A 14,693-nucleotide genomic window follows, 5' to 3' on the forward strand; every position below is an offset into this window, starting at 1 on the left:
GCAGGCTCTGCATAGGGCCTATATCCAGCTTGTTTAATGATCAGACAGACAGACAGACAGACAGACAGACAGACAGACAGACAGATAGATAGATAGATAGATAGATAGATAGATAGATAGATAGATAGATAGATAGATAGATAGATAGATAGAGTAGAGTATCATTTATTAATCCCGAGAAAAGTAAAGTGTCCAGTAGCATACATACATAAATACAGAAAAAAACACAAAGACATTACACACAACATACACATATATTTACCATACATTATACAGTATATTCATAAAGTCAGATCTCTCTATCACACGCGCGCACGCACACACACACAGTGTCTAGTTAGTTGAATGGATATGCATAGCAGAGACGTGCGGTCAGGGTAGGCAGGGTAGGCAGTGCCTACCCTGGGATAAATGTCTTAAAAATAAAAACTAACACGTGTTTAAAAAAATATTCTTCAGAGTTCACATAGGCCTACACAACAATAACATTGATTCAGCATAAATTATGAGCTGTTTAAAGTACAGTATACACAGGACAACGATCAAAAACCTAAGTAATCGCACGAAGCAAAGCGCTCAGGCTTGGGCAGGTTGCCGTGGCAACGCGCAGTCCCGGCTGGTAGCAGAGACAGGCTGAAAGCAGAGCTTTCGAATGCCAGCCAGGCAGCCCGGTAAGGCTCGCTTTTCCTCTGCCTACCCTGCCTTCAATGCTGTCAATGTAGAAGTTTGCGCATGCGTATTAAGTTGTCACATAGCTTGTCAATGGGACTAAAAGCAGAGCCTTTACTCTGTGGCGGGAGTATGTGAGCCAATCACAGCGCCCAAAATGAAAAATTGCTACAATTCAGGTAGTAGCCAATTTCTGCCCTACAGGCAGCTATGATCACAGACCTGTATTGTGGCTATGATAGCAACAACTAGCAAGGCAAGGCTTGTTCAAATCTCTAGCCGTATCGGAAAGAAAACATGGCAGTCTTTGGCTTTTTGTCTTTATTATTTTTAAAAAAAATGCCGAGAAGTAGCAAGAAAGACGGTTAAAGTGACAGACAGCTGAGCCGTTTGCAATCGCTGCATTGTGGAAATATTCAACATCAGATGGGTAGCAGCTTCAAGTAGTTTGCACTGGGACAAAATGTCTTCATCATGTCAACCACCCGGCTTTTAATGGAACTAGCTTGCATGAAAAACACAGCCTACTTGTGATTCTGCTTTAAGGTAAGATTCATCTAATTATTATGCTGCGGGTAGCCTTTTAACATGAACATGCTCAAGTTTGTTCGTGGTGCCTTTTGTTGTCACCGTTTGTCAGGGTGTTGACATTGAAGATTGGTTGTGCGGTGGTGGACATGAATAGACCGTGTGTGTGTTATTATCGACGCGAGATTGTTTTTTTGAGCGTACGACATGACTCCATTTCCCTAATTTATTATGATGATGACTACGCAATGCGTGAGTTGTGTGGAGCCTGTTAGCAAGTGCAGCTGCGTTCTTTTGAAGTGCGCGGTGTGCGAGTTGAGATCAACGTCGGACGATTGACTGGGGATGGTTTCTCGGAGTGCTTCCGCACTCACAAATTGACTTTATTTGAAACACCTTACACAACCGTAGCTGAAGTGTTTGAGAATACTATCACGCACAAGGATGAGTCTCAGAAGTGGTTTCGTTGGTTTACTCGATACTGTCTGAATGCACGGGTCATGTTTGCAAGCAACCCGCCCCCTTGCCTACTTTCCTTCTTGTCTGTGAGTGTTTGATTATCAGCACAAAACGCGGCAGTGAGGCAGGAGCTGTTACCTAGGTTGGTTTATTGCTAAATGTTTCCCCCTCACATGCTATGGTGTGATTCACAGTTGGTGAACTAGACATTTTATCTTCAAAAGTAGGCTACACTGTGCCACCCTCCATCCATGTGAAACGCCCTGGCATTTGCAACAGAATAAACAGAAGAGCAACAAAATCAACTGCTAAAGCCAAAAGTTAAAGCTTTTCCCCCAAAATGTTGTAGCTTTCTAAATTATTATTGTAAAATGTAGGCCTACAGGTCCTTAAAGGTGTAGCCTACAAAGTATGGGTCCTGGAGCTAATTTGGCAATTTGGCAAAACAAATAATTGTAGCTGGCCTTTTCAAGAAATTGAAATTATGTTTTCACTTATTGTTTCAGATTTAGGTCTACTGACAATGTCCAAATGTCTAAATAGTGTAGCCTATTTACTTATTTAGTTATTAGAGCTGTGGTGGTTAAGCACTGATGGCATCTTATAGCCTACTTTATATTTACAGTATTTAGAGAAACATAGGCCTACTAATTTGTTGCACATTAAAGAAAATATCAGCATGTTTATGTGAATAGGCCTATTTGCCTATTCAAACCATACCTTGTGGCATAAGGCCCCCCTCTCTCACACACACACACACACACACACACACACACACACACACACACACACACACACATTTGTAAAAGTTTTTAGCTGATAGTGACTCTCCAGATTTGGTTAAAATGCAGGAAATTGCATCTAAGAAATACATTTTTTTCTGGGGGAGGACCGAACCCACCGTTAATATATATATATATAAATAGATATATATTCTATATTTACTGCCTACCCTACCATACCCTTCACTGCACGTCACTGATGCATAGTAGTCATCATGTCATAGTCAATATAAGGTAGAATACAGTTAAATAAGCAACAAAAAAGAAAGGAAGAAAAAGAAAAAAAACAACAGAAAATAAGACACAACAACACTGAAAGAAATATAATGCGGAAAAGTTGAGTTTTGGGGCCCAGACGATTCGAGATAATGGGTAACTACAATTTTATCAGACATTGCACTAAATGTAACACATATCTATCATCTTATCACAAAAAGGTAGCCTACATGATGCTGTTTGGTCCGCGCCGACCCAGATATCATCGAGCGTTCTAATTCTAAATGGTCATCTGACAGTGCTAGTGCTCGAATCTGCTGATGGTGAAATGTTCACACAGACTGGTTTCCGATTCAACCAGCCACTGGAAGGTGTGCTCACTCACAGCAAGGTTGGTGAAGTGTCACCGTGCAAGTTTGGTCTCGAAGGTGGTCAGTGTCCTAATGTCTGGGTTGGAATAGTCTTGAACACATATTTGACAACTTTGTACTGCTACTTAAATGTAAGTATACCTGTATATTCGTTTTATCACTGTCTTTTCAGACCACAGTGGAATACTCGGACTGGTGTACTTTGGCAGCTGTAGCTGTGGCAAGCTAGCTATGCTGCTCTGCTAAGGAATCCACTGTAAGCTAGTTGTTGTTGTTAGCATTTAGCTAATGTTACCTGTCCAGTTTCGGCTATCATCACCGTGTTACGCACCGTCGTTGCACTTGTCGTAGACTGTCTGTTAGTTATCTTTTCAAGGTCTCTCATTGACCACACACTGTTCTTGTAGAAATATTGTTGTTGCCCGTATAGGTGTTAAGAGTGTGGAAAGATTTAGTGTTGATAATATTTGTCTAACATATTATCTTCTTGCCATATTATATCACAGAAGTAATCGACAATGAAGGCAAAGGAATTTTCACGTGATATGGGATAAGTGTGCTTCACAAGCTCCTGCTATGAACTTTTCTGAGCGGATGGGATTCCAGATGTGTTTAATGTGATCTATCTGCCACCAACTTTACTTTATAACCTTCCCACAAAAGTTGTAAATATTCGCCCTTGTTGTGCAATAACCTCCCTGTCGAGGACACAGCAAAGTGTATTCCGTCCCACCCAACACGGAAACAGTTTACGACATGCCTGTCACTACCAAATAAGAAGTTATTCCCATCCTTGACACTGATTGAAATCCAAAGGACTGCCAACCAGAACCTGTGGGATCGCTATGGGCACAACATTAAGTGAACCTTGCATTTATGACAAGCTGTCTGAAAGCATCGACATTTTACGGCAGTCAGGCTATCGTTATGGCATGTCGGAGAGGGAGATTGAAAAGTTCATCAAGCAAGTCCTGGAGACAAACGAACCACGGAGGGAGCCGCCCCAGTTTCCATTTGTCCGGGCCGCGATTAAGGTACAGTAGGATTTCCTAAATGAGTTGCTTAGAGACAATATAAGTAAAAAGTAAGTGATTTGCTCTAAACTACCCTAATGTTTTTGGGGTTGTAGAGTCTCTCCCACTAGAACCTGCAAATAGACAGTTTCATAGTAGCTTTCTTATTAAGGCTATTAATAAGACTATTTACTACCCCTCCCATCTACACATTATCCCTGGCCATATCATTTGTTTAAGTCACATAACTGAAGGTTACTGTGTTGTGTTTTTGCTGCAGTTTGTTTTGGCTGTAGGTGTCCTGGTGGTGGCTGTGCTGGCCTTCACGTACCCGCTGAACACTCGTCAGCCAGGGTCACTGGATTCCACCAGCCATAACTGGTCCTCTCCCCTCAGCCATGTGCGCCTACTGTCACTACCTATTGCCAAGAAGTATAACCTGCAAGGTAAATATAGAAGGAAATCCCTCATGTTGGCACCATTCAAGTGCATGGTGTAAACCTATTACATGTGCATTTGGACTTAAATCACACACGCATTACTGTGCATGCACATTACATAGGCTATTTACACCATATAATAAATACTAGTGTGAAAGTAGCTAAGAAGTAACATGCAAGCTAGTGCCCATTGGAGTTGAGTGACTAAAATTGTGGAAAATGCAGTACCTTTTCCCATGTGGTCATGTGTCCATTGTGCACAGTAGTGAATGTTGGATATGTTGGCTTTTAAGACTATAAAGCACATGTACGCAAGGGAACACGCTGGTATCCATAAGCAGTTGTTTCTCTCCCATGTTTGAGCTTATTTTTAGCATTTCGCCTTCACAATCTCCCTAAGTCCCCTTCACAGAATGTTGTTTACTTGTTACTAACCTCACTTCATAGTATTGAACATGTTCACAAAAGCACACATGTAAAGATAAACACTAGCAAATGTATAAGCATAACGGATGCAAACTAGACGAAAAAAAAATAGTTAATCGAACGTTGGTAAGCCTCCCTCCAGAAGCAATGACACTACCACTATCAAAATCCCATGCTGCTTTGTACAATCGTTCGATATAAAAAATCAGCATGGATGCTCGTCCCAAAATGCTGGCCTGAGGTAGGGAGCCAATCCGAGAGTGGGGAGGGGTGTAAACATGATGATGCGTATTTCTCGACACATGGGAGCTTGCAGTTTATTTGAAAACAACAACATGATGAGCTATGGGCTATGTATACACCAAATTATAAATTCGTAACGGTCAGTAAGCGGCCGTTGGCAATCGTAAACCACATGTCCCCCTACGAGAAATTCAGTAGGTGGTCTCCAGAGGAGTCCAGACCATATTTCCCTTGTGATAGGTCTGGTTTTGTGGACCAGACAAATGCTAGAAGTTTGCTAGGAGGTTGCAAGTTTGCCCGGAGTGGTGTTCATCATACACACTCACACACACACACACACACACACACACACACACACACACACACACACACACACACACACACACACACACACACACACACACACAGTATGACCGCAGGTGATTATTGCATTGCTTTCATACCTGCAGGTTTCCACGAGTGGTGGAGCATCGGTGCTTTGCAGCAGGGCCTGGTGAACTGCTCAGGCTGTGCGGACCTGTCTGCCATCACAGAGATCTCCCACATGCAGCCGGACTTCACTGGTGTCCGCGCCGGACCACAACCAGTGTTACTAAAGGTGGGTTCACCTCTGCTGTGTGCACTGATTATGTATGCTGTTGTATGGTGCAGTGCTGTAAAAGAGTAGCCTGATTATCATCTACTTTCAAATCTCTTCAAGACTTGGTCTTAACATTTCCTAAGTAACATTTCCCAAATGGGATTGTTGACCCACCTCCCTTGGTTTGCTAATGGTTGTTTGCTTCCCAACAAAGTGGGAGGAGTTCCCGATTTTTCGGGAACTCAGAAAGTACTTGCATTGCTCTTGACCTGACTAGCAGCAACTAGGAGGGCATGGCCTGGCTAGTGAAAGAGGAGCAAGGTGTGTACATCAAAAAAAAAAGATGATAGGTGACAGTAGATCAAGTCTGTATGATACCTTTTTCTCCAAAAAGCAACATGTTATTCTAACTCGAAAGACCACGCTTAAATTACATTATTTTTGTCCAGCCTGACAATACAGTGAAAAAACAGTGAGCAAAGCAGATCCCCTCTGTCCTATTGCAGAGCATGGAGTAAATAATCAATGACTGCTATGACAGTGTAGTGGCACCCAGTGGAGGTGGATATGGCAAAGTTAGCCAAAGCAAACCTTTAGCGAGGACATTACACTAGCCACTGTGCCAGTATACTGTAGTATAGAATCAGCGAGTAGCAATAGGCAAAAGTCATTGGTATCTGTTCCTTTTTTATCTGTGAGGCCAGTTGTTCAGAGTTTGAAGTGTTAAAAAAGGAGTTGCATTTTAAAAAATACAGATACATCCTTTAAAGGTACAGCATGTAAATATTTCTGTAGTTTATTTCCAAAATGCGTGCTGCTGCTCATTCACAATTTTTACCCTTATCAAGAATACCATCACCATCAAATTATAAGTTAGCATTATGACTGGGAATATGACCCATTTCATACATGAAAAGTTGGATCTTCTCCATGTCCACCATTTTGAATTTCCGGTAATAGACGTGTTTAGCTGTGGTAGCCATGGTAGTAAAGGGTAATTTATTACATGGTAAATATTCATGAAAAGATCAAGTCTGAGAATAGGCAGCACAGTTGCAATGAGCAGCATGTTGCAGTACCTACTCTGGTCACGATCCTTCATACGGCACCTTTAAAGGAAACTGACACTGTATCCTGTGTTAACTGATTTACACGGTGACAGTCATTGCATGCGGCTCTGTATTTGTGTTTTATGAGGTTTCCTCTCGCCTTCTGTGTGATGTCTTTTTGCATGTTTGTGTGATGAATTCTCGCTGACACATGGGTTCACACTTTGATAGCAATGCATGCTCAGCTTTCAATGTTCATGTTTAAGTGCTATGCATAAATGTGTGGAAGCTTTGGGTCACTTTTTACAGTCTAGCTAAAAACACTGACGATTCATCCACATTTGGCTATTTGCCACAAAATGTGTTGTATGTCAATGCATTTGTGCATATGTGTTTGGTATGGCCTACAAAGCCAACGCATCCTAACGTACATGCCCACAAGGCTACACATTGCTACACTTCGGTTGCTGTGTCGATGTGTAGCAAAAAGTGCCCTCTCAATTTGATATTTGACGCTTGTGTGCATTGTCATTGAAGGAGGTACTTGCGTCACTGTGGAGGGTGCATTAACGTGCCCTTAGTGCAAGGGCCCTTAGTGCACGTTAACGCATATATTGGCTGTCGACTATGTACGCACCCCTGCATGTCTTGGCACTTGAAAGACATGGATCCTGTTTTTGGCACCGCTTCCTCTACTGCATTGTCAGTTTCATCTTGTTGGCACTGTATCTTATATGTGTGTCTCTGGAGCTTTTCACGATCTGTGAACTTGTCACTACTATGGTTTAGTTTCATGTTAGTTAGATTACAAACTTCTACAACTAGTTCACAAGTTTGTTTCTCTTATGTGCGTTCGAGGAATTCCCAGTGAGCACGGGTCATAAGCTTGTACACCCCACCCTTCGCTACTCACTACTATCGATTGGATGGTTTGGTGATGTCCTCGGATCGGCCCCGCCGGGGAGCTGAGAAGAGGATCAAACTTGACTATTTAGAGGAAGTAAAAGTTGTAACAAGGTTTCCGTAGGTGAACTTGCGGAAGGATCACTAGCAGGTCGAAAAGGACCTCGGAGAGCACAGATTATCGTCCAGCTGCCTGTGCCTGGGCCTGGGCCTGAGCCTGAGCCTGTGCCTGTGCCTGAGCCTGAGCCTGAGCCTGAGCCTGTGCCTGAGAGAGGGAAAGGGGGAGTCGTAGTATCCGAGCGCCTCGCACGTGTGGCTCTCCTCTCTCTCTTCTCCCTCTCTTTTTTTTTTGGAAACTTGAAGTGTGTATTACTTCCAAGTGTCAACGCCGTTGGCTTCGCATCTCCTCCTAAAGTCTCCCACTCTGCTGGGGGCGCTCGGTCTCGGCGGTTGTTTGTCTCTGGCTCTGTCTTACGAAAAGCCATGTCGAATAATAACAATACAACTCTTAGCGGCAGGCCTCTCTGTGTATTTCTCTGTGCTGAGACTCAAATAAAAGTGTGTGTGTGTGTGTGTGTGTGTTGATCCAGGGCGGTGAGTCCCTGATGTTGCAGAGGCACCAGCTGGAGGAGATGTATGCTGCCCACGGGGGCTCCATGAAGATCCTGCAGGAGAACGCCGACCGCAGCCTCTCCCACCAGAGGACCTTCCCCCAGGGCCCCGCCAACTTCACACTTCTTTGGTAACGCTAACATTAATTACTATTTTTTTTAAAGGTACACTGTGCAAGATTTTTACTTGTTTGTTTCCAGAATTCATGCTACCTATTCACTAATGTTACCTTTTTCATGAATACTTACCTTCTAAGTATTCATTATGACAGGAAAAATTGCACTTTTCATACATGAAAAGGGGGATCTTCTCCATGGTCCGCCATTTTGAATTTCCAGAAATAGCAATTTTTAGCTGCAAAAATTACTGCACTTGAGCCATAATAGAAAATATTAGTTTATTACTTACTAAACTTTGATGAAAAGATCAAATTTGACAATAGGCAGCCCAGTTTCAATGAGCAGCATAGTTGCAGTACCTTTTGTGACAATTTCCTGCACAGTGTACCTTTTTAAGTTAAACAGCTTTTCTGGACCTATTGCACATCACATTAAGATCTACTATCATTCTTGTCTGTAATTTTGGGAGTCATGTAGTGCTCCACTTTGTCAATATTGTATTGCTACTCTACTCTACTTGATCTATTGCTGCTACTGCTGCTGCCGCTAGACCTCATACAGTCATGGTTGTATACCAGCAAACCACTGCAGTTAGTTTAGACTGGAACTTTGGAAACTTGTATTATCATTTTGACAAAGTTCTACATTGTCGATGGAAAAAAGAAAGTTTCACAAATGTTGGAGGTGAATTATATGGTATACATTGATTATTCCCGAAGTTCCCCATCATTAATTTTTGCTGTCCTGTGATATTCTTGATGACTGTTGTTCTATCGTGGCAGGAGGTTCTCGACAGGTGCCAGAGAGAAGGTGCTGCGCTGGCTCTTCCCCAAAGCAGAGTTCTGCCACCTGCTCGACAGCGCAGGGACCATGTTGCAGCGCTGCCAAGTCACTCACAGCACTGGCTCTCAGAGCAGGGTGAGGACAGACACATAGACACACACACACACACACACACACACACACACACACACACACACACACACACACACACTGGCTCTCAGAGCAGGGTGAGGACACACACACACACACACACACACACACACACACACTGGCTCTCAGAGCAGGGTGAGGACACACACACACACACACACACACACACACACACACACTGGCTCTCAGAGCAGGGTGAGGACACACACACACACACACACACACACACACACACACACACGTGACTGCACTCACACTCACACTCACATACACTTGTACCAAAGCCAAGTCAAGCCCAAGTCCAAGTCTCATTTTTTCCAAGTCACTAACAAGTCACCTTGTATTCTATGAGCAACATTGACAATTACTTTTGGTCATAAATTCTTTACCTCTCCACACTCTTCTGCATGTCCCCCTTTGTCAGTCACGTTCTAAACAAAAATAATATGCCTACTGGTATTGTTTAAGGTCAATTCATTTAACATTTCATTTTTTAATGTAATTTTTTGACATACAAATGCAAAAAAATAAATACATTTAGACTTGCCATACTATTGCAAGTCATTGCAAGCTAAAACTGTCAAGTCAAGTCTCGAGTCAATAGCCAGCAAGTCAAGTCACAAGTCATTCCTAATATTTCCAAGTCAAGTCTCGAGTCAAGTCATTTGTGTGCTCAAGTCTGACTCAAGTCCAAGTCACAAGTCCCAACTCCACATCTCTAGTAAATAGTGCTGTGTATCTGACGGTACTTCATGTTTAATTTATTTATATTTTAAAGATATTTCTAATGGATTTTTTTTTTGCCTTTATTATTGATTGGGTAGCGAGAGAGGGACAGGAAATGAGTGGGGAGAGAGAGTCAAACCCAGGTCGCTGGTGTAGCAGGCCATGCCTGTACTTGATGTTGTTGCTGGTGTTTGTGTTGTGTTTAAGTGGGTGGAGGTTCCTGTACTTAATGTTGCTGTTGGTGTTTGTGTTGTGTTTTAGGGGGTGGAGGTCCTGGGCTGGCTGGTGGTGGGAGAAGGGCAGCCCTCAGTGCACGTGCTGCCTGTCCACCGCTGCCAGAAGCAGTGCAGCTCCTTCAACCTGTGGCTCAGTCCCGGAGACCTGGGTAAGTGAGACACACATGGCAGATACACACACACACACACACACACACACACACACACACACACACACACACACACACACACACACACACACACACACGTACATGTACGTCACAGTCTGGTTCCTCTAGTGTTGCTCTTGTGCTCCTCACAAGTACTGTGATATTCCTCCTGTTTAGATCTCACTTAGAACTAATGACTGAAGTTCAAGTTTCAAGTTTATTTAGACATTTCAGAGGTATAGAAATACAGTGCAGTCACTAGGAATGTATTGTGGTGTGCCCACAAACTAATCTAACTAATCACTGAGTGCAATTACATTGACCCAGTCGGCACCTCTGGCCTGCCCATGAAACTGCATTGTTTTCGCCTCTGAAAGCTCCACCCATGGTTGTGCGGTGCCAATCACTGGCAGTCATTAGGCATATTAATTAGCTACTACATACAGCGGGTGGAGCAAATGTGGGGGAAAACAAACAATTTCATGGGTGGGCCCAGAGTTCCCGACTGGGTCAATACTAGCCTAGCGCAGCCAGACCCGTACAGCAAAAAGCTGTACCAGGGTCTAGGAGGGCTGGGCGGCAGTGTGGGCGGGATAAACGGTTGCTTCAGCACTCAACGTCACGCAATAGGATGGTGGAACAACCAATCCCCACACACTTCTGTGTAACGTCACAGCTGTCTTTCACAACGTACACGCGACACGCCCCTTTGTAGGTGAAGCGGCAACTTCGAGCCGTCGTAGCAGTGAATGCGTGTGATGACCACAGCCACAAACAAGTTTCCTAATAAATCGTGTTTTCACTTATACAGTTCAAAAAGTGCATCGTTTTCAACCACATGGTCCTCCTTGATCAATCAGCGAAATGTCGAGCAATTTGGGGCTTGTTAAATGGTTATATTTATGATTGTTGTCAACATGGCATGTTCGGTGTTAGCTAGCTAGCTGTATACCCATAACTAATACATGGCTAGCCGCTAGCTCGGTAGACCATGGCTGAATTCGAAACGGGAGGCAGTGACTCGATGACTCTCCTCCTACATAAACAGGTCACTGATCAGTTAGCTGATGAGGCAGCCGTTACGAACGGCACTAACGAGTGCGCTGCCTTGCGCATTTGATGTTACGGCGATTCTTGCGATTCTATGGCGGGAGTTACGTTCATCACGTTAGCGCTTAGCTTACGCATGCTATTTGAACGGTGAATGATCGTCAGACGGCGGAATCGTAAAATAGGCTATAAATAGATCTAGCGACAGCATATTTAGATACTACAATGTTGATTTATGCATTCGATTTTCAATATCTACATACATAAGTGTCAGAATAAAGAGTATGATAAGGTAGTAGCTTGGGTAGTAGCCATGTTTGTTTTTCAAGTTTCCGGTTGAGAGGGAGGTGGCGCACAGCATGTTGGGTACCAAGGCAGCGAAGTCAGCATCTGATGTATCCTCGAAATATCCTCGTTACGCCCACAAATGCAGTCAACTGCCGAGAGAGGAAATAAAGCAATTTTTCGTTTCGATTCACACTTGATGACTCGATGTCCAGTTAGCTCACTGGAAGGACAGCTGCCTTCCCCGTTTCGAATTGGGCCTAGGTGTCATTCCCATCTATTTAGTAAGCGACTTACAGACTTTCAAAGCTCCCAAATGTCTCGTTTTTAATGACATGGATCTTATTAGAATTTGGGGCAGGCATATAATACAAGGCTGGATACCTAGCTCTGTTATTGACGACAGGTTAGCTAGCCACTAGCGAGGGCCTCTTTGTAGGTGAAGCGGCAACTTCCAGCCGTCGTAGCAGTGAATGCGTGTGATGACCACAGCCACAAACAAGTTTCCTAATAAATCGTGTTTTCACTTATACAGTTCAAAAATGCCTCGTTTTCAACCACATGGCCCTCCTTGATCAATCAGCGAAATGTCGAGCAATTTGGGGCTTGTTAAATGGTTATATTTATGATTGTTGTCAACATGGCATGTTCGGTGTTAGCTAGCTAGCTGTATACCCATAACTTTCCCTGATTGTCGCTCCCAACGCAGGACGCTCCCCGGTCAGCTCGCTCCCACTAGCCAGACTATCGATCCCACCGCCATATAACGGAGCTAGTTATATTTTTGACGTTAGTTTTTTGTTTCTAACCCTAGTTTTTTGTTTCTAACCCTAACCCTAACCTAGATACCTAGCTCTGTGTTGTTGACGACAGGTTAGCTAGCCACTAGCTTGGTAGACTAGGTGTCATTCCCATCTATTTAGTAAGCTACTCAAAGACTTTCAAAGCTCCCAAATGTCTCGTTTTTAATGGCATGTGTCTTATTAGAAATTGGGGCAGCAATTTCATTCTACACCTACAGTAGTGGTCTGATAATAGCGTGTGACTATCTGGTTCTGTAAAATGCTCAACTTAGCTTACCGAGCTAGTTTAAAACATCGAATGATCAAATGGTAATGTTTTGAGATCTATTTGTGTCCGATAAGTTCATGGTGTATTATTACATAAATCCATGTCAGCCACGAAATGTATTATCATCCAGGCTTTTTAAATTAAGTAAACACTTTCGTGCTGTACGTAGCACGGACGGACACCATGCTTCTTCTTAGAAAGTTTCCTGTTTACTAGGTAGCCCGGCCCCCCTCGCGATTTGATTGGCCCTGTCATCGGATAACTTTCAGCCTCGCAAAACGACCGGGGTCCGCTAGACTGCCCCCGGGAGCAAATTCAATTTGCGGTCGCTAGGGGCGTCTAGATTTCTAGGCAAGGTCAATACTGGAAGGCTCTTACTTGTTATTCATAGACTAACGGCTTTCTGTATCTCCTGTATCTTTGCATGTTTACTTTCCACCTTCCACCTGTGGCATTTCCCAATAGTGTCATGCGATGTGATTACACAATACTGCTAGCAGTAGATATCAGCTCATATCCTCCTCATCTCACTCTTTCCTCTAGTGTACGCTGACCCGCGCTACTGGCAGATGGAGCTGTTCCCTGGGAGAGGACAAAACATTGTGTGCGATGGCTCGGCTTTCTAAGGGAAACTAGCGACAAATGACTAGGTTGGAGCCCCATCGCAAAGTGACGAAGGTGAATCCTGTGTTTGAAGCAGCAGTACCTTTCACCACCAACAATGTCAAAGGAGGAGGGAGTCTGTGGTATTTCAGCACGGAGAACGTCACAAAGGCAACCCAAACGCTAATCAGGGAAGGCACCGCCGTTTTTTTTTTTTCATGTGCTTCCTTTGTGTGCGAGGAGACCGCCTCTGTGTGTGTTCTTTCACCTTGAGTAGAGATGGAACTTTGAGAGAACGAAAGATGCCAGCTTTTGCCTCAGCCATTTTTAGGATTTTTTCCCCCCCACAAATTGTTCTAGATTATGTTTTCTTGAGATATCTCATGGGCCAGTGATTTTATTTCTGCCAAAATCTGCAGTCTTGCCATGGTCCGTCCCTCGCCAAAATCTGCAACCAGCCATGGTGCGCCCGCCCAGGTTAAGATGATGCCACACTCATGATGGAACAGAGCTGCTGTAGCGACAATAATCTCAAAAACAACACACTTCTGTGTTATCTTGAAGACAGGTATTCCAGAGATCACTGGCAATGAACAGAGCCCATTTGTGATGGATCAGTTTGATCAGATTTGATGGGTTTTGCACAATCATGAACATGGCCAACGGTAATGGATTCACAATTCACTGTATCACAGGGAGAAGTCGAGGAATCAGCCATGCGAAATTGGGGAAGATTGAATAAGAAATCTTTGTGTTCTGTCTGCATAATGACCTAATGATGTACCTGTAGTTGTGGTCATTTGGCTTGAGAGCCTGTTATTCTCATGTAAGAATATAATTAAGTGGCAACCAGCGTTGAGCTGTCAGTATGGAATTATGGAGTGTCCCAACACACTATTAGTGACTGTCTTTTTTTTTTTTTTAGAAAGTAACAAAGACCCTACACTCTGGTGTAGAAATGGACTGATTTAACTATTGGCATTAATGGCATCGTATTCAGAGGATTCCTGTTTTGCAGTAGCCGTTCACATCCTTATTTATCCGTCTTGTCTCATTTACTTGTGCCAGATTTGACATTTGGTGAACTATTGTTCCACAATGCCATGGACGATGATATTGTTTGTTTATTTGCCAAGCGTGCGTTTGGCATCAATGTTTGCCTCTGATGGCATTGCCTTTGAAAGCACTTTAAAAAATACTTGTTTTGTCAACAGTCACCTTTTTTCTCTC

At 43.4% G+C, this 14,693-nt stretch overlaps 1 protein-coding gene across 2 annotated transcripts; it reads left to right on the plus strand.

Moving 5' to 3' along the window:
- The first annotated feature begins 2,969 nt into the window (after positions 1-2,969).
- On the plus strand, positions 2,970-14,155 carry c14h6orf89 (chromosome 14 C6orf89 homolog). 2 transcript variants are annotated; one of them, XM_063215949.1, is made up of 8 exons: positions 2,970-3,156; positions 3,532-4,059; positions 4,319-4,484; positions 5,597-5,745; positions 8,270-8,421; positions 9,196-9,328; positions 10,331-10,454; positions 13,404-14,155. In XM_063215949.1, exons 2-8 carry the CDS (start codon positions 3,871-3,873, stop codon positions 13,484-13,486), a joined length of 996 nt encoding a protein of 331 aa, XP_063072019.1. In that variant the 5' UTR covers positions 2,970-3,156; positions 3,532-3,870; the 3' UTR covers positions 13,487-14,155. The 2 variants fall into 2 exon arrangements, with proteins under 2 accessions (XP_063072019.1, XP_063072018.1); XM_063215948.1 differs by having other exon boundaries at positions 2,971-3,156; positions 9,193-9,328.
- The last annotated feature ends 538 nt before the right edge of the window (positions 14,156-14,693 follow it).

The sequence above is a fragment of the Engraulis encrasicolus genome, chromosome 14 (assembly GCF_034702125.1).
Source record: "Engraulis encrasicolus isolate BLACKSEA-1 chromosome 14, IST_EnEncr_1.0, whole genome shotgun sequence".
Lineage (NCBI taxonomy): Eukaryota > Metazoa > Chordata > Actinopteri > Clupeiformes > Engraulidae > Engraulis > Engraulis encrasicolus.